At 39.1% G+C, this 24,405-nt stretch overlaps 1 protein-coding gene across 1 annotated transcript in view; it reads right to left on the reverse strand.

The window, feature by feature from the left end:
• Window positions 1–1,636: 1,636 nt before the first annotated feature.
• LOC132122160 (trinucleotide repeat-containing gene 6B protein-like) overlaps window positions 1,637–24,405 on the reverse strand; it is a 48,843-nt gene continuing 26,074 nt past the window's right edge. Inside the window, exons 6-21 of the mRNA XM_059532099.1 lie at window positions 18,048–18,212; window positions 17,772–17,941; window positions 17,622–17,693; window positions 11,439–11,645; window positions 11,222–11,341; window positions 10,840–10,974; window positions 10,610–10,717; window positions 9,917–10,115; window positions 9,652–9,813; window positions 9,385–9,552; window positions 9,162–9,302; window positions 8,633–8,725; window positions 8,281–8,496; window positions 4,770–4,840; window positions 4,534–4,673; window positions 1,637–3,713 (exon numbers count right to left, since the gene is read on the reverse strand). Of these exons, the coding sequence (XP_059388082.1) occupies window positions 3,146–3,713; window positions 4,534–4,673; window positions 4,770–4,840; window positions 8,281–8,496; window positions 8,633–8,725; window positions 9,162–9,302; window positions 9,385–9,552; window positions 9,652–9,813; window positions 9,917–10,115; window positions 10,610–10,717; window positions 10,840–10,974; window positions 11,222–11,341; window positions 11,439–11,645; window positions 17,622–17,693; window positions 17,772–17,941; window positions 18,048–18,212 (2,735 nt within the window). The 3' untranslated portion in view covers window positions 1,637–3,145. The remainder of the gene's footprint in view (window positions 3,714–4,533; window positions 4,674–4,769; window positions 4,841–8,280; window positions 8,497–8,632; window positions 8,726–9,161; window positions 9,303–9,384; window positions 9,553–9,651; window positions 9,814–9,916; window positions 10,116–10,609; window positions 10,718–10,839; window positions 10,975–11,221; window positions 11,342–11,438; window positions 11,646–17,621; window positions 17,694–17,771; window positions 17,942–18,047; window positions 18,213–24,405) is intronic.

Here is a 24,405-nt window from a genome sequence, read left to right on the forward strand (position 1 = left end):
AATTTCAACATTCTGGTCCCCGAGCCACTTAGTTATCACTTTTGCCTTATGGCACGGTGCTCCATCGTGCTGGAAAATGCATTGTTCTTCACCAAACTGTTGTTGGATTGTTGGAAGAAGTTGCTGTTGGAGGGTGTTTTGATACCATTCTTTATTCATGGCTGTGTTTTTGGGCAGAATTGTGAGTGAGCCCACTCCCTTGGATGAGAAGCAACCCCACACATGAATGGTGTCAGGATGCTTTACTGTTGGCATGACACAGGACTGATGGTAGCGCTCACCTTTTCTTCTCCGGACAAGCCTTTTTCCAGATTCCCCAAACAATCGGAAAGGGGCTTCATCTGAGAATATGACTTTGCCCCAGTCCTCAGCAGTCCATTCACTATACTTTCTGCAGAAGATCAATCTGTCCCTGATGTTTTTTTTGGAGAGAAGTGGCTTCTTTGCTGCCCTTCTTGACACCAGGCCATCTTCCAGAAGTCTTCACCTCACTGTGCGTGCAGATGTGCTCACACCTGCCTGCTGCCATTCCTGAGCAAGCTCTGCACTGGTGGCACTCCGATCCCGCAGCTGAATCCTCTTTAGGAGACGATCCTGGCACTTGCTGGACTTTCTTGGACGCCCTGAAGCCTTCTTTACAAGAATTGAACCTTTTTCCTAGAAGTTCTTGATGATCCTATAAATTGTTGATTTAGGTGCAATCTTAATAGCCACAATATCCTTGCCTGTGAAGCCATTTTTATGCAACGCAATGATAGCTGCACGCTTTTCTTTGCAGGTCACCATGGTTAACAATGATTTCAAGCATCACCCTCCTTTTAACATGTCAAGTCTGCCATTCTAACCCAATCAGCCTGACATAATGATCTCCAGCCTTGTGCTCGTCAACATTCTCACCTGAGTTAACAAGACGATTACTGAAATGATCTCAGCAGGTCCTTTAATGACAGCAATGAAATGCAGTGGAAAGGTTTTTTTGGGATTAAGTTAATTTTCATGGCAAAGAAGGACTATGCAATTCATCTGATCACTCTTCATAACATTCTGGAGTATATGCAAATTGCTATTATAAAACTTAAGCAGCAACTTTTCCAATTTCCAATATTTATGTAATTCTCAACACTTTTGGCCACGACTGTATATATATATATATATATATATATATATATATATATATATATATATATTCACGTATTTGCTCATTTAGTACGTGGACATGTCATTCATTATTGGAAAATAAACAGGTAAACATTGATAAAACAGTCCAAACTAGTGGTTCTCAATTAGGGGGCCTCAAAAATGACTTTAAAATAAAACAAGCATTTAAATAAGACAAAACAATTATATAATGATCATGGTATTATTTTAATTTACCTCTGTCTTGTCTTGGGAAAACCTGGATACAGGAGAAGTCTCATTTAAAAATGAAGTGTATTGTGTAGTGTAAAATGGAAGGCATGTAAAATTATAAAACAACTGTCTAAAAGGGACATGTTCATCTATTTGAGAAACAGGTTGTAAAACAACCCTTATAATCCTGTAATATTATAAAGGTGGATTCCAGCTGTGACAAGGTTAAACAGAAGTCACAATCGAATAATAAATAAAAAGAAAGTGCACACAATTGGCGACAAAATTAAATTCAACCTTTATTAATTGTCTTGTTCTTTAAATTAAGTTCTTTTGTAAAATCAGAAACAAAAAACCTGAACACGAGTGATAAAGCCCGCCTTAATTTATAACGGTACACAACAACAAAAATAAACAACTGGTAACTTTTTAAGTGTTCCTAAAACACCCATCCAGCTCAGCTTGGTACAATAAGGTTTGGCATGTTTCATGTTTCATTATGAATGCCTTCAGTTGGTTGCATCTTCTAAAAAAATCTTTTTCTTTATTATAATTATTGCAATTCAGACAATATATAAAACAAAAAAGGCTGCTAAAACCACAACTTAAGAAATATTCATTAGTGCCAATGTTCTTGAACTTGCTGTCTCACACACACACACACACACACCTGCATACGTATCATGCACACATAGACATCAAACTCCTGAAATAAGCTGTCACTCATACATTTACTCACCACCCTATTCCAGCACCGATCTTTGTAAATACACCACACTTGTTAATCTCTGGCTGCCACACATTCATCGATGCCTCACAAACACTCTGAATGTCGCCTCCATTTCCTGGGACTTCACTCGTGCACGCACAGGCAGAAAGGGCACCTTGTACAGCTAAGTAACATCCAAGTGATCGTCATTATGACAATATACTCAATTCAGAATAAAGAAAAAAACGAGGTCAGCTTCTGGGGAAAGAAAAAACATTTCTGGATTTCACCATCATTTAAAACAAAAAAAGACAAAGAGATACAGTTTGTCAGACATCAGAACAGTGTTTTGAGTAATTTAAGTTTGCATGAAAATGGAGCTGTAACAATGTGAGCGTTCAATGAACATTATATGATGCATATTTTTGTCCTTTTTTTGTCCGGTTTCTCCTCCTACAGTGCACGCCTGAGTGAGAGAGTCTCAGTATGCGAGTGTGATCTTTATGACCTCAAGGATTTAGGAATCATCCAGTTGAGTATTTATGTCCAACTGTTTTCATGTCCTGTTCAAGTCTTGCTGAAGTCTTCATTTAAGGGTAAGAAGAAATGGGATGTGTTTGTGTGTGCGTATGCGTGTATCAGTACTGACTGACTTCCACACACTGCTCCTCCACGCTCCCATGTTGTGAAGATCGGATTATGGGAAGCTCGAAACACTGCTAAGGATAAGAATGACAGTGTGTGTACATCTGGAACCAGTGTTGTCTATATAATTTTGTATTAATGCATTTTGCTAGGTTTCATAATGCAGCCGGCTTGCTTCTCAGCACTTAAGTGTTTATCGGCATCTGATGTTTGAGTACTTGTCTACATAAGTGTTACAAATGTATACTAAATACTTGGATGTGTATTTATGCATTATGCGCCCTTCTGAGGGACAGAGGGCATGTACACAAATCGCCTGTATTCTGATTAATGTTCCTATATTCCTGCATCTGTGATAATATAGGAGAATAGCTGTTATATTTATATATCTGCTGTTTGTGTTTGTGTGTGTGTTGCTGCATGTGTATTTGTCTGCATCAGTCAGATAGAGTCTGCACCTCCTCCCAGCAGGTCTCCAGGCAGCAGCGCTGCAGGGCTGCTCATCTGGTGCCGATCTTCCATGGCCGGAGAGCCCCATAGACTGCTGCTTGTGTACCCTGGAGTCATGCCGCTCCACAACCCCGCCCTGCCAGGATCAACACCCCCTGTGTTGCTGCCCACGCTTCCGCCAGCACCATTGCTGCTCCACTGGGTGAAAACACTTAGGCCCGCTCCCTGGGCAGAGGCAGGGTCAGGAGAGCTGCCTGTACCTTCTAAACTCTGCCAGGTAGAGCCAGAGGGCCCAGTTCCACCAGCATTGTTGCTTCCTCCTGTAGTTAAACTTCCCACTCCAGCCCGTTCTCGCTCGCCACTCCCAGTGCTGATGGTACCCACAGGCCCAGCCCCCGATGACCCTGTCATGCCTGTCGGCCCGGAGACGGCTACGCCACCGGCTCCACTACCTCCACCGCTGCTTCCGCCAGATCCAGTCTGGGAATGTGCAAAATAGCGAGCAACCTCCTCCTCGCTCACAAACTCGGCCAGGATTGTGGTGTTACCTAAAACACACCTGGGAGGAATTTTCAGAGATGACAGTTAGGAAGACGTCTACAAGGTTGTCGTAATTGTGCCGCAATATATCGGCTGCGATAATATCGTAATCGTGACATAGATCGTTAAAGGCTAGTCTATGGTAATACAGTACATCGGAGAAGACATCCACATGCTTGCCTATCATTCATCAACCTCAAATATGGCTTATCATCTGAAATGTAAGTATTAGGAATGTTATAAGGTCGCTCAATCTAATGTTAACCTAGAGAAATGTGCACTGTTCATGTGTCTGTGTGGAGTTTGGAAGCTTAAAAGTAAAGCATTCACTGCATGACAGATGGAGGCGCCAGAGCAGTTACTTGCTCCTAAAATACTCAATCATTTTTGGTCATATAGATAAGAGTAATACATCTTTCAAATCTGTAAAGACTCTACGTTTATTTGTGTGCACGCACAATTACAAATCATTGCGCTTTTGTAAAATAATGAAAGCAAACAGGTTTCGGTCTCTGTGAACTTGAGCGCAAAACTCTGTGCATCTTTGCCTTAGAGACATTACAAATATAGGCCTCTTATCTACTTTCAAAACCAATTCAAATGGAAGACAATATTCTAAAAAATTATTCCAAACAGCCACAGCACCGTTTTGCATTCTGTGCTTATATCAGCATATCACAATATGAGTTAATATAAATGCTCACCAAATTACCTTTTTGTTTTACTCTGTGGTGGGAATGAGGTTTGATGTGGTGCTAAAATGTGCTAAAATTCAATTGCTATAAAAAATGTGACCATTACTTTGATCTGGGTCAGTATATAGATTCATAGACACTTACATGTGAAGTGCGCTCTGGGCTTTGGCTGCTTCTTGGCGAGTACTGTAGCGAATCAGAGCACTACCTTGAGTCAAACCAAGGTGAAAGGTCAAAAGTGGCCCATGCTGCATACAGATAGTCCTCAAAGTGGAGCCATCAATCTGCAAATGATGCAAATTATTGCAATAAAATAAGAAAACTAAATGAAAAGCTAATTCAAATCTAATAAAAACCAACATAACTCATAACACAGATACCTGAGGGGTAAGATTACTCAACACCAGCCAGCAGCTCCCCTTAGAGGCTCCTCCATCACTCCACGCAGAGCCTACACAGATTAAGAGTAAGACATTTTAAACTAGGGATGGGTACCGAGAACTGGTATTTTTTGGACCGGTACATAATTGGGTCAAGACCGGACTAACAATTAGCTTCAGTACAAACGGTATTGTTAGATACTTGTGTTGTTTTATCTCTGTATACTTCAATGTTAATGGCGAATTAGAAGCTGCTGCTTGTCATTTTCCTTTACTGAATGAGGTGGCCGACATTTGCTTGACGTGCGTGATATCCACTGTGTGTGTTTGTGTGCAATCAGTCATGGCGGCCAGAGTGAAACGTTCGAAAGTGTGGGCTCACGTTACAAAACTAAGCGACACCGGTGTCAGATGCAATATATGCAGTAGTGTAATAGTGAAAGGAGGAGGCAACACTATTAATATAATAAAATATTTTCTAACAAAACACAACATCTACTCTATCGTCTCCAACTGCAACTCACAAGACACATTCACATAAATTGTTAATTCAGCGGTAGAGTTATACTCACAAGACACTGCACTTATTCACAATCACAAAAGTACATTATTTGCATGTGCAGGTTAAACATTTAATTTGTGTGCTGTTCTGACGTGTGCTTATTCAGAGCGCATACACCTGAAGCATGTGTAACATTACATTAAAATGCCGGTCAAACAGCACCGGATTACTTAGCTATTTTAGTCGTCATCTGAATGCGCTAATACTGTCAAAAACAGGTTAACATATAGACTCAGTTGTTTATTTCTAAAGTGAAAGTAAACAGATGAGAGAAAAACAGATGCGTGCAGCTCTTAAAGCGAAAGTACTAAACATGCTGTCGTTGGTCATTAAAAGGATAGTTAACCCAAAACTTTTATTCTGTCATTATTTACTAGCTGTCATGTTGTACCAAACCCATATTAATTAATTTCTTGTGCTGAACACAAAACAAGATATTTTGAAGAATGTGGGTAACCAAACAGTTGCTTGTCCCCACAGACTTTGATAGTAGGGGAAAAAAAGTCACTGTGGACAGGTAGCTGATTGGTTTCCCACTTTCTTCAAAATAACTTTTGTTTAACAGAAGAAAGAAACTCATTCAGGTTTAAAACAGCTTGAGAGTGAGTAAATGATGACAATTTTCATTTTAGGGTGAACTATTCCTTTAATGTTAATAAAATAAAACACAAAAAGAAAAATAACTCTCTATTCTTGACTGAAGAACTTTAATACAGTTGCTAAAGTTCAGGAGTATTAAAATTACTTTTCACATCATATATTTTTGCACCAAATAGTATCGATAATGATAAGCAGTATCATATCGGTATCAGCATCGACAAAATGTAAACGATACACATACCTAGTTAAAACAGGTTGAATTTACTTGAGTGAATGTCTAAACATTGTTTAATTTTAACATCTGTGATTCAGGGGTTAAAGTGGAAAAAAATCCTGAGCCTGAACTTTTTTTTGGGGGGGGGTGTGGGTGTTTGGAGAGAAACTCCACAGACAGACTTAATTCAAATATTGACGATAGTAACAAAAATACAGTAACAAGAGCTTAAAGTGCTTAGAAAATGGTAAACAGACTGAGATAGACAAGAATCTCTTCAATGATTATGTTTGGCACCATTTATTTAAAAGTACTATGTCAAATAAAGTGTTTTCTTCTAAACAATAACAAGTGCTTAAATAATTAAGTGCTCAAAGTGCTAAAGAACTGAACTGCTAAACTGAAGATTAGAAGTGAAATCAAGGCTATTATCACTTTTTTTCTGGGATGTAACTCGCATGTTGGTTTAAAACCAACAGGCTAGTGAACGCTTTTTTTGTCTTCTGCCAGTTTTCTACACAGGGTGACCAGTGGCTGCAAAATTCTGAATGACAAATCATTTTCTGCTATAAATGTGCACACACGTATTTTTTTAATCGCAGACATGGTCAGTCATAGACAACGGTGTGTCAGCTAATAGTTGCTCCCGGCTAGAGACCTGCACTTCCGCGGGAGTACCGTGGGACCCAGCGCCACCGAGTGCGGCGCGGGACAATATGGGCACATTAAGTAGTCGTACAGTTTTTTTTTTGTTTTTTTTAGTCAATTCAGTTTATTTTTATTTATTTATTTATTTACCTAATATTTAAAATTGGTCTATTTTGTTATTGAGGAATAAGGATATTTTTTGTTAAATGTTTGAATGAATTGCTCAGGCCCCATAAGCTACTTTTCCTTTGAAACTGAAATAAATCCAGGTTTATTATTATTATATAATTTATAAGGCTATATAGCCTAATTATTATAGGTAGGCCTATATATTTTTTTTTATTTACATTTCTTACTTTTTTTACTGTATATGTTCTAAGTTCCTTGTTCATGTTCATACTTTTAATTAAACGCAAATAAAACGAAACATTTGTTTATTTTCCGTTTCTTTTTAAATTTATATTCAACAGGGGAGCAAGTGAAAAAATAAGAGTAGCAGGCAGAATATGCAATGTATTTAAAAAAAAAAAAGAAAAACTACTGTAGGCTATACGGGAGCGGGAGAAAATAACATATTTTTGCGGGAGCGGGACGGAAAAATCCCTCCCGCGCAGGTCTCTACTCCCAGCAACGTCGTGGTAAGTTTGAGTGCACGGGCAGCGGCTCTATGACCGGAGTCTGGTGCTGCTTTCCAGGCCGGTTTTAGCTCGCCAGTCACTATTTCAAACCACGACTAACGACTTTTGACTTCTGAGCGCAGGGAAATTTAGCTAGATTATAAATTTTATTGCAACGTTACATTGTCCTAAAATCTATTTTTCAACGTGTACCACTTGCATAAACACTGGCTGTTGTTTCGCGTGCTGTGTGACGTCAGAACTCTGAGTACATCCATCTAGTACGAGTTCACGGGTGGGAAGTCACGGGTTTGACTGCCGTTCCAGTGCACTTTCACAGGTTTAAGGTTGGAAAAACACGGGTTACGGGTTGCCTGGAACGCGACATAAATCATAACGAGCAAGCACTTTCTTACCGCTGCTGGCATTCAGTAATTCCTCGAGCAAATCATGCAGAAACAAGCCCTGGGCTCTCTCAGTTTCTTGCACCAACTGCCAAAAAGCGCGTCCTTTATCTATTGCTAGGAGTCTAGGGCATCATCCCCAGGCTTCATAAACTTGCGCTCCATTTTTGTTTTCTCCGACAACGCTAACGTGACATTGACGTATGGGCGTCAATCATCCTTCACGCCCTTCTCTGCTTCTGATAGGCTTGTAACGTTAGTTAAAGCTGCGTTCCTCTCATATGATTGGTATAAGAAATAAATTGGCTCGAAAATATTAAACTGCATGCGCAGGCTCTCAAATATTATATTATTATTTTTCCCTCACGGCCACACGCCGGAGATCCGGCACGGTGCCGGAATACTTTAAGCCCTGTGTGATTTTCAATGTTTTACAGTTCTATGGTTTCTGAGGTGTTGTTATTACCAGGCCCAAATTTGCTTTCTTGGCCACCTCCAGTGCCACCCCAGCCTCTGCCCAATCGTGGGCCTCCTCCTGTCCATGGAGAAACGGAGTGCTGTTTCTGATGGGTCAGTCCAGGAGGTGGGCGTGGCAGATGAGAGTTGTTTCGATTGGTCTTCCAAGGCTTGTTGTGCCCTATAGGCTCAAGTGGCCAACTGGGCTTATAGTCTGTGTACTTAGCTGTGAGAACAGGAAATAAATCACAACATATTCAGAGTATTCAAACTGGGAATAAACAAGAATTGATGGAATTAAGTGATATCATATCAAATCAAATAAGAAGCACCATCTAGTGAGAAGAATGCTTTGTTGTTACCTTGGTTGTGTGCATTGTTGAGGGGGCTCTCTGAGGCACTGTAGGGCCAGGCACCAGGTGAAGGCAGCAAGGTGTTGAGGGAGGGATTTGATTCTATGCCAACAAATGCAAAATACAAGACTTGTTTGTTAGTATTTACATGAGTATGTAAATGACATTTAGAATTCAAAGCCTAGGACTCTCTGTGTTTGTGGTAGAGGAGCTACCTTTGAAAGAAGAAATCAATCTCATTGATCTGAATGGTTTAAATAAAAATTAAAAGTTTAAATGCTTGAAATTAGTTTTGTAGATATGAATAAATTAGTTCTGTAGAATAAACGATCAAAATACAAATTTCTTTCTTAGCTGAGCTTAAACACGTGGTTGTTGCTACACAAGAACAAACCTCATTTGTATCCAATATTTTATATTCTCTATGTGCCTTGAATAACGTGATTCATAAAACAAAAAGGACACAACCACTAACTAATTATATTAAACATGTACTTCTCATTCTAAACTATTATCTGTAAGTGTAGGTGAGCTGTACCTGTGTTGTCTCTTAACAACTGGTGCTCAGTGTCATTGAGGCTTGACATCGATGAGCCCAGCATACTTCCAGGGGTCATGTAAGGATCAGATTCAGGGTCCACACTCTGAATTCCTTTCCAAGGCACTCCTGGTTGAAACTCTGAAACCAAAATCATATTTCAATTCCTAATAGATATTTTTACAACCAGGATGAAAATGTTCAGATGTGCATCACTGTTTACCTGGAGGCCAGCTGGATGTGCCAGTCTTGGCACCCATCTTGTTTCCAGGACTTCTGTGCCAGTGATCTGATGGCCCTTGTGGAGGCACACCCAACCCCTCACCTCCCAGCATCTCATACTGGGAATATGGGGAACCGCCTCTCATTTTGAGAGGAGCAGCAATGGGACCTATATATCAGCGTAACAAGGCAAGAAAACTTGTATCAGACATTTCACATTTCTTTGTATATCCTAAACTTGCATGTGTCACAAAAAAAGGAACCGCACCATTTTTATGGAGGGTGGCATCAGGAGGTGAGGGGGCTGGGGAATGACCTTCCATCATCCACTTGAAACGAGACTGCTGCCCCCCACTGTCTTTAAGCCCAGTTGGGCCACCAACCATGGGACCCAATTCCAGACCAGGGAGGCTCACTCCAGGCCCAAATCCTTTAAGACACAGAACAGGACAGAAAATTGTAAGTTACAAAACGTTACTGTTTCCAGCAGACATGACACTCTCATGGGGCTTTTAAAATAAAAACAGACTAACCAGAATAAGTTCCTTGTGTTTTTTGATGCAGGTCTGCTACAGATCCTACCAAGCCAGGGTGTGAGAGGGGGTCCGACATTGGTATCTTTGGACCACCACCACCAAGGTGAGAAGGAGAGAGTTTGGAGCCGCCTCCTGGGCCTCCCACATGCTGCTGCTGTTGTCTCTGCTGCTGAAGAACCGCCATGATTCTGGCAAGCTGGTGAAAAAAAAACAGCAATTAAAATATGACAGCAACAATGCAACAGGAACTCATATTGCATACATGTCCACAACTGCAGAGGGTTAAACCCCAATCCTCATTTCTTTTTCACATTACAAGAACAGATGACAACAAACAGCATCTTGCTATTCGTTTTGCTATGCTGCTTGACTTCAAACTAAAGCATCATCACCTGTGGCACATCTTCACAAATACTGAGTCTATTTATAAGTAATGAAAGAGGGATGTTTGCCAGTCTGCTTGTTTCATAAAGTTACTTGAATAAGTATACAAGCCACAATGAGTCAAAGAGAACAGACTTATGCTTGATCAAGGTATTAAATATAAATTCTATAATATGAAACCGGTACAAAAAATGTAATTACGGAATTTAGAATTTTCTGAGAGCACCTAACCACTGTAGAAGCATCAGGAAACATTTAAAATTGCAGAAGCTTTTTACATTTAAATAGTAGAGGTCAAACTGGTACCTGTTGGGGGTCTGCTTGTTGACGTATGTTTGGGGGGAACTTGCGCTGGTTCTGCAGCAGTTGCTGCTGTTGTTGCTGTGGTTGCTGTTGAAGAAGCAGCTGACAGGCCTGCAAGAAACGATGAGTCACAGGGTAAAAAGAAGAAACATACAAAACTGTAGTGAGAGTATTGTGTGTCTGGCCAGCACAGATGAAGTCCTGAGCATGTAACAGAGCATCGAGCTACCCACCAGTTGGAACTGAATATGATGGGGGTATATGCTGTTGAGCATGGCAATGTGCTGTGGGGAGAGCTGAGGAGGAAAGATGCCTCCCCCAACACCTCCACTGGGAGGAGGCATCTGCTTCAGCACAGAGCCTGGCACCTGCAACAGGAAGATCGAATTAGACAAAGGTCACATATGAGTTACATTTCAGCTAGCTACATTTCTGTAGTTAACAGGAATTTATCTTAAAGACAGTGTGAAATCTTTTTGTGCATAATCAGTGCACAGTACTTTTAGATTTTTTTTTTAAAACCTCAACAAAATGTCTCCTCCTAAAATGACTTGTCTGTCAGCATCTTGCAAACTACTGAAGTAATATAAACCAATACATAGCATTATCAAGTACCTGTGGTGACAGGAACTGATGAGGCACTTGCGCTCGTACTGATGGGTTGATGGGAGGCACCCCTGGTTGGTGCCTGGAATGTCCCATTCCACCTCCGCTACTAAACAACTGACCACTCACCTAAAGAAAAAGGATAGAAGATTAGAAAACACACAGATAATCAGTGACAGCAGAGGCTCAGATTACCATTTTCAGATATGTAAAGAGATGCAAATACCTTGTCATAGTAAGGCCCAGGTTCACATGCCCCCACCTCTTTGGAACCAGGTGAACGGAAGACGACACCTGCTCCCCCTCCACGTCCTCCTTTACGCATCTCTCCATTGTACTCATTTAAGGCCATGCCACGCTTTTCTCCTTCTATCTTTTTGTCCTGCGGAGGACCAGGGGCCAGATCCAAAGAACGACCACTGGGGTCCTCTTCCTATTAACAAACCACTACATTGGTGAACCTTATTCAAACTCCAACTTTATTCAAACATGTTAACCCTCTGAGTCGAAGCCCGCACCAGTGTGGTTGATCTCATATTTTCTTGATGACTGCGAACTCTAGTCTACCACATCCAGTTCTCAAAAGTCTTGTGAACAAATGTTCTGTATGTGTTTTAGGGCCTTATTTCAGTGAATTAAAATTCAGTTAGTTTTCACTAACCACGCACAAACATTGTTTTCTCAAAAACACAAACATGTACATTTATGCTGCCCACATATTACAGCCCAGTCAGTGTTAACAGACTTTAGCCATTAATATGTTTTCAAGATACTGAAAAAAACCCACAAATGTCAGGTCAAGTCAAAACTTCTCCAGGGTCCCAAAACAGCCTCAGACTAGGCTTGCCGATAAGACGGTGCTGACAGTAATACCGGTGTTAAGCCGCAACACCGGTTGCGTCACTTGCCCACTACGGCACTGTCCCCCACCGTCGTTTTGATCTTTTTATAGTAATAAAAATCCTTTAGTTCAGTAAATAAAAATTGAACGAGGCTGCTCAATTCAGTGTCACCTCACACATTAGATTTCATTTATCCAGAGACAAGAATGAGTCAAGCTGTTTGACAAGAAGAGTGAGGTGAGACGGACAAGACAATGGCGGTTGATTTTAGTTTTGAAACGTGACGCAAAAGTGCCTATTTGGCAACATTTTGGATTTTGAAAAGCGTGTTGACTTTTGCTGTATATCTACGGTGATGATGGAATTTTTAAAAAAACATTTGTTTCTTATATAATTGATTCCACATTGTTTGCTGATTTTTACTTTATTTAAACTTTGTCATTTATTTATTTTATGTGACATCAAGGTGTATGCCGTGCCTACAAGCTTTCATTTATTTGGTTATATATTATAAATGTGTACTTACCTATTTCCAGTTTTGTATACCCATTTAAACTTTTAAGTTATTCTTTATTTTATATTAGGCATAGCTTGCCCTATAGCATGGTGTATTTTTATTTGTTTTGTTAATAAAAGTTCTATGCTTCATATATAGGCTAAAGTGAGTTTTAAGTGCCATTTTGTTGTTGCATTCAAGCAGTTGAAGCCAAACTGATGCCAATTCGAAAGTAAAGTAAAATGTGCACGGCGCCTTTAAGCTTTTTAAAAGCTAGTTCATTATTCCTGCATATGGCACGTGTGCACGCTAGAGACGCGGCGGGCTTCATTGCACAGAATTTGCACTGTGAGACACGTGCACATTGCTTGACAGTCTGTACTTCCACCCGCCATGTTTTAGTTAAGATATGCTTTCATTTATACCATTTGGAATGCAGTACTATTAGATGCGAGAAACTCGCGCACTGACAGACCTACATGTGCGCTTTGTGTTAGTTGTCTTGAAGTGCAATTGCGGCTGCAGTTAAATGCACTTGCATTTTCAATACTTTTATACAAAATTGATGTACACAGTCAGTTATGTTTTCAGAGCAGGACAAAACATCGGTTATCGAAATATATCTGTGCCTTACTGTGAATGCAGCCTGTTAAAGCTGCAACTATCTATGATCTCATCAGTAATAATCAAACGGCAATAATGCTGAGGAAAAAAAGAAAAATCCACAACTATTGTCTGTAAACTTTCGGACACTTAAAGAACACTTATTTTAAAGGTGCCATCAGTCATATCTGGCAAAAAAATCAAGTCATACTCCACATTCCATACCAGATGGGGGCAGTATGCCTCAATAAAGTGAATTGGTCTACTCTAGAGTAACAAACGAGAAACGGCATAGTCTCTATGCTCCGCCCCTACCTTCACAACAACACTAGAGCATAGCTGAAGCCTATAAGACAGCGGTTCTCAATTGCAGTCCTCGCGCCCCACTGCTCTGCACATTTTGAACGTTTCTCTTAAGAGCTTCAGACATTTGTTCTATTCGAACATAAGTTCCCTGCGAAGTGGACATCACAGGATATTCAGCCATGATTCCAGTTCGAAGCGAACGTAGCTATATGTTCCAATCAAAGTGCATTGAAGTGTGCAAGACGTGAATTTAAATTTATCGATTTACAGAGGTATATGATGTCACAGTTGTCCATGTTTAAAGACGCTGCACAGCACAAATCAGTGAATGAATGTTTCGATGTGAGGTAAACTTCAACAGATTTCCCCTGCTCAGAGAGTAGGGAGCAATGAACATTTGAAAAACAGTTCATGCACGGAGTTCATTTCTAACGAGCTGATTATCTGAATCAGGTGTGTTAACAAAGAGAAACGTGCAAAATATGCAGAGCAGTGGGGCGCGAGGACTGGAATTGAAAACCGCTACTATAAGAGGACGGAACATTCATTGGGTGATGTCAAGTGATTTTGAAACATGACATCTTCAAGCTACTCCCCTTCACCTTTACCAGTGAATATGTTCATATTAGTTTTGTTCATATTACATTGAGTTGTAAATACACATTATTGGAATTAAATTAATTTGACAGACAGCATTCTGTCAACATCATTGGTCAACATCAGACCAAGCTAGCGCCAACCAACGTAACCAGAGCTGGCAACTCTCACAAGCATTCACCGTGAGACACACGCAATTGACTCTTTTCACAAGCTTTCACGCCACACATCAATTTTCTCACGTACAGAAAAACCACGAAGTAAAGAGGACACGGAGACCAACAGACTAGACAGAGCAGGTTACTTATCATATAAAAAAATGGGTAAGTTATATCTAGCTAATTATCAAACGCAGCTACGGTTAGCCATCGCTAACATTAGCACGTTTATAGAACAGCCTTCGACACATTTCTTTTATAACTTCCTGTTATAACTTCCCGAAAAAAAAAAAATACACAAACATATAAAACAAACTTCTAGCGAAATACTAACAGCATCTAACTTACCAATCCAAAAGAAATGTTGCAAGTTCGGTGTCGGACCTCCTTTTCTTATCGGATTTGATTTGTGATTCCGAGCGCGGTTGTTTCCCTGTAGCGGGTGGTGGTCTCTTGCCAAGGGCTTAAGTCACATGAAGTAGTGGGCTGTACTTTCCACATGATTGACATCAGGTTAGATTACGCCCACAAGCCGTGCGAGTTATTCGTGTATTGCAGGTTGGCTGGTGGTTATGTTGCCCGCATACCGCCTCCCATGGCCGAAACTGGTATTACGACACCTGTCGGGCCGGGGCTAGTAATGCTACTGCTAATTAAGGTTGATATCTCTGCAGCACTATAACTTGACTTTTTTAATGACATCATCGTCCTTATTTCTCCTCATACTTTTGATGCGTGTAGGTCATTTTTTGAATATTTTTAGCTCAATTTTTGCACATGGCACCTTTAAATAAGTAACTGTTTTAAAAAAATAGCCTACTGTGCTTATATAATATAAAATAAATTAAAAGTTAATTTAGCACAAATAAAATTGTATATAAAATTAATATGAAAATGCAGCCATTAGGGTTGGGCCGATGATAGAAAGGTGTATCGACGTTAGTCAGAGATATCGGCGATAGCAGATGTCTCTGTCGATAGTCAAGACGGTATTAGGCTCATTCTCCTATTAATGTAATCAATTATACTAATAATAATAATAGAAAAAATAATCCAAAAAATAATCAAACTGCCCAGCTATTTCACTTCAGCACCACATTTCACACACACACACACACACACACACACACACACACACACACACACACACTTAGAGGATTAGAGCCTGTAGTCGGTGAAGAAGTTGTAACGCTTTGACTCCGATAACTCGTTAAATTCATGAAATGAAAGATAGAAAATGAGGAGTTGGTGTCCCACACATTTAACGGCTGGTACACGGCAACGCGCTCTTCTCATACATGAGAGATTAACTCTTTCTTGGCGTTACAAATAAAGTAAAGACAGAATAATAACAACAAGGCGCTAGAGCGAACTTATCATCCATAGTGACTACGTCATCACCACATAGTGTGCGTTATAAGTTAAGTGATCAGTCTCTTAAAGGGCACACCGCACTATAATGTGATGCATGCAGAATACATAGTTTTGGCCGTTCCATCCACAAACATACGTACATCACCTGCAGATATTAGGTATTTCATTGCACTTTAACAAGTAATCTTATATCAAAGTAACAAAGTAATCGCGATATGACAGTTGCATCCAACTATATATGAACTAGCTGTTTAAATACGGTACTTTTATATTTATTGTTAGTTTATCAGTATGTTTGAAAGTATATTTTTTCAATTATTGGTGATTCCATAGGCTCTCTCTCGCACCTGCGCGGTTTAAAACACCAAATAGTTATGCTATGACAAGAACAAAGAGTCTTCTCTTGCTCCACCCATGTACGATAATATCGTGTATCGTCGATCTCACAGGAAAATGACCATATCACCCAACACTAGTAGCCATATGCAGTAATATTGAAAACTGAGAATGTGACGCATCGTGATATTGAGTTGACACCCCTATTTGTAAAAAAATGGCATTACTGACATACAGATATTCTAACTATAAACAAAAAGCATATAACTGTTTTTGTTTAAGATGTAAAGTTGTAATTTATAGATTTATAGGCAGGAGCACCAGCGGGCAGCTAAGCGTTGTAGCCAAACTCCCTCTGAGGCAGTTTTGCCAAGTCCGGCTACTTTTACATTGTTGCTTCGGAATGTTTTTTATGTCTGCGGGTTAAAGCAACCCCAATAACGTGAAATTTAGCCCCTGGAATGCGACATTTACCAGGAAAAACCTGGCAACCCTGCTCTGAGGCTGCATGAGAGACAGAGCAGCTCACACTCTGCAGCAGCAGCTTGTTAACGCACAGCTTCAGCTAATGGCAGGGCAACACAGTCCATTTTGAATTTTACCATACTAGAATTGATGCCGGAAAGTTATCATATCCATAAGTGCAACAAGTCATTTGTATGTGAAAGTAGAAACCCATTCAATACAGATGAAACTTCAGGGGAGATTATAATATGCATGTTAACTTATTGTGAAATATCCAATATCGAATATAACAATATCATCCACGATGTCATCGCTCGTGGCCAGCGCACTCAAAAGCAGTTATGAGCAGCAGGCTGTGTAATATGTGTGAAATCTTTTATTTTTGTTGTCACAATGGCTTTTTGACTTATATCAGTAGCTGCGTTTACATGGACCCTTCTAATCCGATCTTAATAGGACTAGAAGCACAATCAGAATAAAAATGTCACATGTAAACACGTCAATCAGATTGAATTGGCTCGATCCGACTAAAATTTCGGTCGGATTGTAAGGGGTGGTTTATCCCTTTTGTAATCCGAGCGAGAGGATATGTAAACTCTTGATCGGATTGAAAACCGAAACTGGAAAGTACTGCGCATGTAATTACTGACTATGAGCATCTATCAGTGTGAATGTTGTATTTTAGCAATCTCAGGATGTACTGTACTTTTTCTTATTTTTATTACTCAAATTATTCTTATTGTATTTTTCTAGTGCACAAATAAATCACTTGTCATACAATGTCTAAGATTCTGTTCATTGTTTTGTAATTGAATGTAATTTTTCATGGTATCTACTTCAGATTTGAAATATAAACTAATGAGGCATGTGACTTTCAACCCATTATTTTCCTGGATTGGATCTGGATTTTTCCAGGACTGATTTTATGTTTATTTTATATAAATTAAAAAAATACAACATGGTAAAAAAATTTTCAAGGCACTTCAGTGTCTATAACTTTATATCTTTTTGAGCATTATCAGCCTTGGATGATGAAGAGTAAAGCCCAAAGAGTCGTCTTCTTTCCAAATACACCAAAATTGTGTGTGTAGCACACTTAAGTCAGGAACTGTTGCAATTTTAAGTTGGGTAGGTCATTTTCAGATACAAGTCCCAAAATGAGGGGTGCAGGTTAACAAGTTAAAAAAAACTCTAAATTCCATATAGAAGACAATTCTTTCATAATTTCTTACCAGAATCCCCATGTTTGAAAACTGTCTTGTCATTGGGTTCATCCAAGAATCTCCTGCACCCTTCAAGGAACCCTGAAAAAATTAGACAGAAAGCTCAGCAAGTAGTAATCAGGAGTAACTTGCATGAATACTGACCCTAGCCTGTCATACCTTGTTGACCTTCTTGGCTCCCCAGCCTCCAGAGTTGTAGGAGGAGCTGCTGCCTTGAGAACCAGCACTGTTCCATACACCACCACTCTCATCCTCCTCCCAGCTGGAGTGACGTGAAGCATTGACTGATACCTCTCCTTCACCCCAACCTTCTTGCATAGACTTTGAACCTGTAAAGATAACAATATATTTTAAAACACTCTGAAGTATGAATGCATTAGGGAACAGTTTCAAAGACATTTTCATTACTGGTAGCACAAAAGTATCCAGACTCACCAGAATTCACTGGATTGGGAGAGGGATCCCCCCAACCTGGTGACTTGCCAGTGTCATCAGGGTCGCACCAACTAGTAGGTGCTTCAGTAGGTTTACCCCAGGCTGCAGTACCGTTATCCACACATGGACTGGAAGGAGAGCCACTACCTCCCCATCCAGAAGAAGCTAAGAGATTAACAAACAAATTGCTATAATCAATATGGTTCTATAGTATGCAACAGTGTAGTCAAAAATACAGACTTCTTAGTGGGAAATGGACGTTTCTAAAATTGCAGTACTAACTGGTACAGAAATCTGTAATTTTGACAACACTACTAGGCAACATGAAAGCAAAGCGAAGAGCAAGAGTCAAAAAGATCTAATGTTATATTCTTTAAATATAAAACCAAATAACTTTTCAAGTTTGGGCTTCTGTTGCACTGAAAATGATTTAATGCTAAAACGTAAGTAACCATGAGGTAATCAAAAATGGTGTTTTCATGTTTCACAAAGGGTTAAAAGGAAGCAGCAGCGAATTCCCATTAAAATAAGACACTTCAAAGTAGGGGTATGCGATATGATGATTTTTGATTGTGGATGATAAAAATTTCTCCACAATCTGCTTTTGAAGAAATACTGTATATATAGAAATACAGTGCATATTCTATCAGTTGCAGATCTGGCACCTCCATCTCAATATACTGTTCAAAGCCACATGCATTCACATCTATATTAACTCAGTAGTAGACTTACTCTTACAGGACCCTGTTTTTATTTGCAGTCACAAAAGTACATTATTTGCATCTGCTTTAAAGCCTTTGCCGGTTAAATGTTGTGCACTTTTCTGAGCGCCTGATTACTGAACTAAGTTATTTTTTGCGCTAATTCTGTCAAAACACACAAGGTTTACATATAGACTCGGTTGATTGTCTAAAATTAAAGAAAACAGTTGAGAGAAATATGGATGCATGCCTGTATATTAGATGTGTGCAGCTCTTAAAGGGTCAGTACTAAACATGCAGCTGATTAAATGGTCATTAAATGGATAGTTCATTCTAAAATTTAATTTGTCATTATTTACTCCCAAACCTGTATTAAATTTCTTTCTTGTGCTGAACACAAAAGAAGATATTTTGAAGTATGTGGGTATGGGGTGGGCGATATAGCTTCAAAATTATATCACAATATTTCAAGAATATTTGCGATAACATGGAACAATGTTTTATTGGTGATTGCAGCTGGCAGGGCAGCAGCATTTATTAGTGCAAACAAAATGAAGGGCATATTCAATCATTTTAAATCCCGTAGCTGGGGTTTGCTGGGCTCAGGTGCAGGTTTTACCGGTGGGCGCTGTTTGAAATTGTGTAAATAGCACAAATAAACAAATGAAACAACAACAAACAACAAATTACGTTTTTTCAAGTTTGTATGTGTGCAGGTACAGAAACTGAATAAACAAATGTAAATATCATTGCATAGTCTTTACTGTATAAATTAAATATAGATTAATTCTTGTTAAAACTACAAAGTAATTCAGTAAAGAGCAGTGAGTGGTTTTCTCCCATTTCATTTCTTGGATTAACATTAAGGACACTGACAGCAGCTAGTAAACTGACAGCCAATCTGAAAGCCGACATCATATCTATTTTAGACAAGAAATATGAAGCTCTGCCAGAAGCAAGCCGGCTGCTTATGCGCAAGACAACATTCCTGGACCCACGCTACCGGGGTAACTACAACCGGAATGTTGAAGAGACCAAGAAGAGGATAGAGGAAGAAACGGTCATCCTCGGTAGGAAAGCGCAGTTCAATGCACCCCGTGAGGGAAGAAGGAGAACAAAATGAGGAGGAAGCTGACGATGAGCCGCAGCCCAAAAGAAAAAAAATAATTGCCAATTTATAGGGGTTTTCTCTTTTATATATATATATATATATATATATATATATATATATATATATATATATATATATATATATAGTGCCAACTTGTCATTTATGTAGGCTAAGGTCATTTTGGAAGTTTTTCTTTTATATTTGTCTTATATATAGTGTTTTATCTTATTTAAACGGTGTAATTTATTTAGGCCTATTTTATTTTCTTATTTGTTTTAAAAATGTTCTAATATTGGCTAGGCAATAAACGTTCATGGTTCTTATTTGCTTGGGTTCACAGTTTGCCGGTTTTCAGTTTTTTCAGCCTGTGCATGGTGGTATTTTTATTCGTTATGTAAATAAAAGGTCTGGGTTCAATATCAGTGAGGGTTGTTTTTTTTTGTCCTTTCAAGCAATTGATGCCAATTTGCCACTAATTCGATAAACATTTATGCGCAATTTTAATAGCGAGGAAAAGAGGACACCCCGCCACACAAAGTGATACCTGTATTACCGGTGTTGTCACACGTCAATTAACAAGTGTGAAATTTTCCTCACCGCAGCAACCCTACTGCTTACTTAAGACATAACAGACAATTTTTTCAAGGATACTTTCGAGGTGACAATTTTGTATGTATTTGTCGTTTCAAGAGCAAAAGACAAAACTTAATTCTGTGTTTATAAGGGCTGTAGACATGGCTCTCTGCATGCACACTGTACGTATCAAACAGTGCGCGGGTACTGAAATAAGCTTTTCATGTCTTTTTGTGCTTGTATGTTTAAACTGGCGAGGTGTATTAGTTCATTCAGGCACAGGAGGAAACGAAAAAGAACTTGGTTTGGTGTTTGTGCGGCTCTCCGTGTGCGCACCGAACTCGGAGCGGGATCTATCAGTTGAGTTCTGCATCTTGTTTGAATGGTTTAAACTGTTTAAATTAGCAAGGCTTTAACCACATGCAATTGATAAGCTTTTGTGGCGATGTGCAGGCAGTCTTTTTACGCTAGCCTAATGCAGTCGGTTGAAATCACCGGCCCCCGCCACGCCACTTTACTAAAGATATGCTACTTGCCTATTTTTTAATGTAAGAATGTGCATCTCGATTCTTGTGCATCCTCGTTTACTTTCGTCGCATCTTAGCTCCACCCCTTCAGGAGGCAAAGGGAAGGATGCAAGGAAATGAAGCGAGGATCAAAGAACTTAAGTGAAATTAAATTTCTTCGCTCCCTTTAGCATCACTTCAAAGTCATCTGCCCTTATGTTGCTAAAATTTGTTATTCAAGACATTCTCAATAAATATGAATAAAGATGCCCCGTTTGATTATTACAACAGATGTGAAAGGGGAGGAGATTTGGCCTAATGGTTAGAGACTTTGACTTGTAACCAGAAGGTCGCAGGTTCGAGTCTCGGTGCTGGCAGGAGTTGTAGGTGGGGGGGAGTGAATGAACAGCGCTCTCTTCCACCCTCAATACCCATGGCTGAAGTGTCCTTGAGCAAGACATTGAACAGAGGTGGGTAGTAACGAGTTACATTTACTTCGTTACATTTACTTGAGTAATTTTTTGGGGTAACGAATACTTTTCGGAGTAAATTTAAAGATGGGTACTTTATACTCTTACTTGAGTAAATTTTTGGGGAAAAATCTGTACTTTTACTTCGTTACTGTGGGCGACGCTCCTCTCGTTACTTTATCTTAATGCAATAAATGCATCAGTTTATTCCAAACGCGCCGTCTACTTTTCTCTGGGCAATGAGCGATGCCCATTCGCGAATGATTCATTCTTTTGAGTCAATTCTGTTCAAAGGCTTGATCAAACCAATTGGCAAACGAGGGAATTGGTTCATGAATCAGTTTGAATGAGTCGTTCAGTTCCCTGCCGCACGCGCTGAGCGTCTGAAGTGGTTCACTCGGAGTTGTAACGTTTAAGAACAGAAAGAGCGTTGAAAACGTGGCTGGAACTGCACTGAATTGAAATCTGCAAAGGTTATTGTTTGCTAGCGATGGAGATCCTTATTAGATGAACACCGCGTGTGCTGTCTATTGTTTAACAGGTAATAACTTGGGCTACATTCGATTACAGTACATACCACTGTGACATTAGTTTGTTGTAGGTGTGACTTATAACAGAGGGGAGTCAAGTTGAATGCAGCTTCCAAAAGACAAAAAATAGCCGATTAAGATTCTATTAATTTTAATACAATCACACTGGTGCAAGTACGTTCAGCGAGTCATATTATCAGCTGCTAAATTCAGATCTGTGATTGCTTGCTGGCGCTTAGCCAGAGATAGATGCGTTTATACAGCGCTGCGTATTATAACAAATCACACATGATTCTTTTGAGCTTATTAAAGCATTGGCCAATCAGAGGCTTTCAGATGAGTCATCGCTAAAATGCCGGTGCTTCCTTCACTCGCTCACTGAATACCTCTTTCTGGCGAATTCTCTCGCAGGAACAACAAAGTGCAGATGTGTGTACGAATTTTTAATTAAGATATTGATTTCACAGTGTTAACAGTTTCAGTGATTTTAATGGGAGTTTCTGAGAGTGATTGAAATCTAGACTGTCAGTGAAAATTATCTTTAATAATGTAAATGTTATTTGCTCTCTTTCTGAACAATGAAAGATTAGTAGCAATATTTATATCACATTAACTTTCAATGTTAAACTCACATTTAATATAAAGTCAGTCGTATTAAAAATATGTTATAGCATGACACCTATATCTGTTACTTAAGTAAACAGACAGGGTTTTATAATAAATTACATAAATTGGAGTAAAGGCTGATGAAATATATACATTTATACAAGCACACATACATTACATACATTTTATCTATATATCTAAATAAAAATAGGCTCAGTATATATGACCCAAAGTAACTAGTAACTAACTACTTGAGTAGATTTTTTATCCGATACTCTTTTACTCTTACTCAAGTAACTATTCAAGACTAGTACTTGTACTTTTACTTGAGTAAATATTTCTAGAAGTACTTTTACTTTTACTTGAGTACAGTTTTTGGGTACTCTACCCACCTCTGACATTGAACCCCCAGTTGCTCTACGGGTGGTGAATATATAGCTGACCATTGCTCTGGGTGTGTGTTCACTTCTCACTGCTGTGTGGGTGCTCTTGGATGGGTTAAAATTAGGGATGCACGATTTGACCGGCCATAAATCGGAACCGGCAAGTTTTTGCTTAAAATACGTGATCGGCAATCGGCCGGTTTTTGGTCTTTATTCAGCCGATTTTTCCGGAAGTGCTCCCGCGTGCACAGACTACATTGTAATCATTCGCTATCATGTCATTTGTGAGGAAGTATTTCGAAATCTGTGCACAGGACACAGGCAGCCATTCAGCACTGGAAGTGCAGAGCTACATCTCTGAGGCACAGATAGCAGGAAGCGAACAGCTGTTTGAATAAGCACAAATAAGAGCCCCTTTCCTGCGCGAGCGTACTGTACCTGTCCAAGCCCTGCACACATGTAGACAGTGAAGAGATGTTCAGCTCAACTTCTTGCATGTTGGATGAGAAACGAAACGGACTAAACTGTGACAAAACTGAGATGCTTCTTTTTTTTGTAAAGTAGAACTAGACTTGTGCTGGTATTCGGTAATGCGATATATTGCGGTGATTAATGTGCACGATTTTGTTATCGTAGGCACTTCTAAATACCGTGAATAAATATACATTACAAATTATTTCGAATTTGGAATGCATTTTAAGAATGGTATTCCCATCAGCTGCTAAAAAATGCACAACATCCCTGTATGCTGCTTGAAAGAGCGCTTGCGCTCTAATGTAAACAAGCACGCATGAGAAGCACATGGAGGAACACACTTGAGAGATGCGCTGAATGAAAGCACACTCACTCTGACAGAAGATGGCGCTAAAATGCAGCCCCTACCCTGTAAACACAGTAAATAAAGCAGCTGTTACTTTCTAAACCATATTTAAATAATTTTAAACAACCATTCAAATTTTAGTTTTCCCTATGGTGTTTATTACAGAACCAACTACTGAAATATTTAGACTTAATAGGCTATTTATCTTCAAACATTCATTTTATTTTATTATAATTTTTTTTTTTACAAATGCCCTAGATATTGTTTGAAAGTGTTTTGATCTTTTATTGTTCAGTCACACTTTACATTATGGCTTCATTAGGTAACAAACTGCCAATGAAAAAAATATTCTGAACATTCATTAAAAAGTTGCAACTGTTACTTTCTATAGTAAATGTAGCTATTGCTCATTGTTTAGCTGTGCATTATATGAATGAGCACCATGCGATGTCCGAACTGATTACACTATATTTTATGTATTGCACTGTATTTTATTTTAATCATTTTCTATTTTTAAACTGTCTTAAATTCATTTTAAGTCAATTTCTAAATCATTTTCATTTTCAAGTTCTTAAATTGCTTGTTTTATTTGTGTGATTATTTTTGTTCATGACTTTTTTTTTTACTTTCTTTTATGTAAAGCACTTTGAATTACCAT

This window comes from Carassius carassius, chromosome 40 (assembly GCF_963082965.1).
Source record: "Carassius carassius chromosome 40, fCarCar2.1, whole genome shotgun sequence".
Lineage (NCBI taxonomy): Eukaryota > Metazoa > Chordata > Actinopteri > Cypriniformes > Cyprinidae > Carassius > Carassius carassius.